This window comes from Babylonia areolata, chromosome 34 (assembly GCF_041734735.1).
Source record: "Babylonia areolata isolate BAREFJ2019XMU chromosome 34, ASM4173473v1, whole genome shotgun sequence".
Lineage (NCBI taxonomy): Eukaryota > Metazoa > Mollusca > Gastropoda > Neogastropoda > Buccinidae > Babylonia > Babylonia areolata.
In genome coordinates, this window is record NC_134909.1 from 5,750,586 (window position 1) to 5,752,573 (window position 1,988).

The 1,988-nt window shown below is 43.0% G+C and overlaps 1 protein-coding gene across 1 annotated transcript in view; it reads left to right on the forward strand.

Annotated features, from left to right (window-relative positions):
• Window positions 1–1,988, forward strand: part of LOC143277367 (uncharacterized) — an 18,519-nt gene that overhangs the window by 2,317 nt on the left and 14,214 nt on the right. The window contains exons 3-4 of the mRNA XM_076582150.1: window positions 791–977; window positions 1,133–1,408. Coding sequence (XP_076438265.1) covers window positions 791–977; window positions 1,133–1,408 — 463 coding nt within the window. The remainder of the gene's footprint in view (window positions 1–790; window positions 978–1,132; window positions 1,409–1,988) is intronic.

Here is a 1,988-nt window from a genome sequence, read left to right on the forward strand (position 1 = left end):
CATGTGGACGGTGCGTGTGGAAAGTGATTTCAGACATTCACAACGGAATTGAAGAGAGAGAGAGAGAGAGAGAGAGAGAGAGAGAGAGAGAGAGAGAGACTTTACAAGTTAACCCCAGTGTACAATCATTGTATGAAGCCAAAGGACCAGTATTCAATGTCATGATTTAGAATTTTGAAATTGTGTTGCATTTGATTATCATTTCTTTGTCAGTGTATGACAAAGTGTAACAGTGGGAAGTGAAGGGGATGTCACACGTGTGTTGAATATCCCTGACATCTGCTGACTCTGGGGTGTCTGCCACCTGAATGATGACCACAGCAGGTGAAATACTGACAGCCACTGATTTGACCTCATCAGTGAAACAGGTGTTGGTTGTGGAGCTACTCACACTGAAATAGTGAATGACACATGTATACAGTAACAAAAACACACGCAACCTCCCCCTCGCCCCCCAAAGAAACCCTACTATCTAACACACTGTACCTCTGTTTGGGAATATGTGTGTGTATGTGAGTGTGCATGTGTTTCTCTGAATGTAAGCATGTGTATGTGTGTGTGAATGTGAGCATGCGAGGTACATTAACACATGTTCTGTTATTGTTTTTACTGAGAAACTGCATGATGGAATCCTTACCGACAAAAGTTTTACCATGACAATACTGTAAGTACATGTTGTACACTTTATGATGAGATCCTAACTGTATAGTGTTAAAAGTAAATTTATGATTAAAACGCAAATGAAATGGTATCAAACTGGGCTGACATGTCTGAGTGTTGTTTATTTCAGAGCGGGTCGTACACACAGATCGTCAACAAAGCCCCCACCATTGATCCCCCTGCCAGCAGTACTTCTGTCAGGACTGGTCGCTGTGATTTCCCTGACAGAACATTGTCTGCTACTGCTGGTACTTACACCTACAGGGTGACTGTCTCTCCTGGTCAGACCGTCAAGACAGACAGCAGTGTGGTTCTGGGTAGGTGATTTCACACACACACACACACACACACACACACACACACACACACACACACACACACACACACACACACACACACACACAGAAGAAAAATCCACAGGGCAGGAGGTGTGTGTGTATGTATATGAGGTGTACTGCATTGTGTGTGTCAGAGACCCCAGCCACACCCAGCATCAGCTGCAGTCCCACTGGCTACGTGTCGGAGGGCGGAGAACTGACATGTACATGTAGCGGTGACGTGGGTCGGCCAGCAGGACGGTTACAGTTGTTCAGGGAATCCACCAATACCTTCACACCCGGCCAGTACGGTGGCAACACTCTGCAAGAGACGCTGACAGTCAGCAAAGCTGACAATGGTAAAAAAGTTCGTTGTGACGTCGACTGGATCACAGACATCACTGGACCTGTCATCACCCTGCGAGTTGCCAGTGAGTCACCTGACTTGATATATCTGTAAAACGTAAAAACATAATCCTGACAGAAAATAGTCCATTCAAATTTAGCTGTGTATTTCCACTTTTGATGTATATGATTTGTGGATTAATGGAAGACGGGATTCACCTGGCTCAAAACGAAATAACGAAATATCACACAGATAGAATTGTCAGCAGCCAGGTCTCCATACAGAACCATTGTAGGAGATATTCTGAGAGTTCATGTTCACGTGCCTCATAATGATTACTTCACATTCCATGGAGCAGTGCAGTTGAAATGATCTAAACTATTATTTTTCTTGTCTGTGGTTTATGATTGAAATCTATCAGGAATAATGAATGAAAACGTTTCTTGAGTAAATGCTCTTGAAGGCTCTGAAACATAACATAGTACATCTTACATTTGTAGATTCTTAGTTTTAGCTTCAGATAGGAGCACTGACGGTTTTACTCCTGTGATCAGATGCATTCAGTGAAGAAGCAGTAAACCTTTTGAGTGATACATACTATACCTTGTCAGTACTGTTTTCCCATGTTGACCTCAAAGTGCTTAACATGTAGAAAAACAACAAAA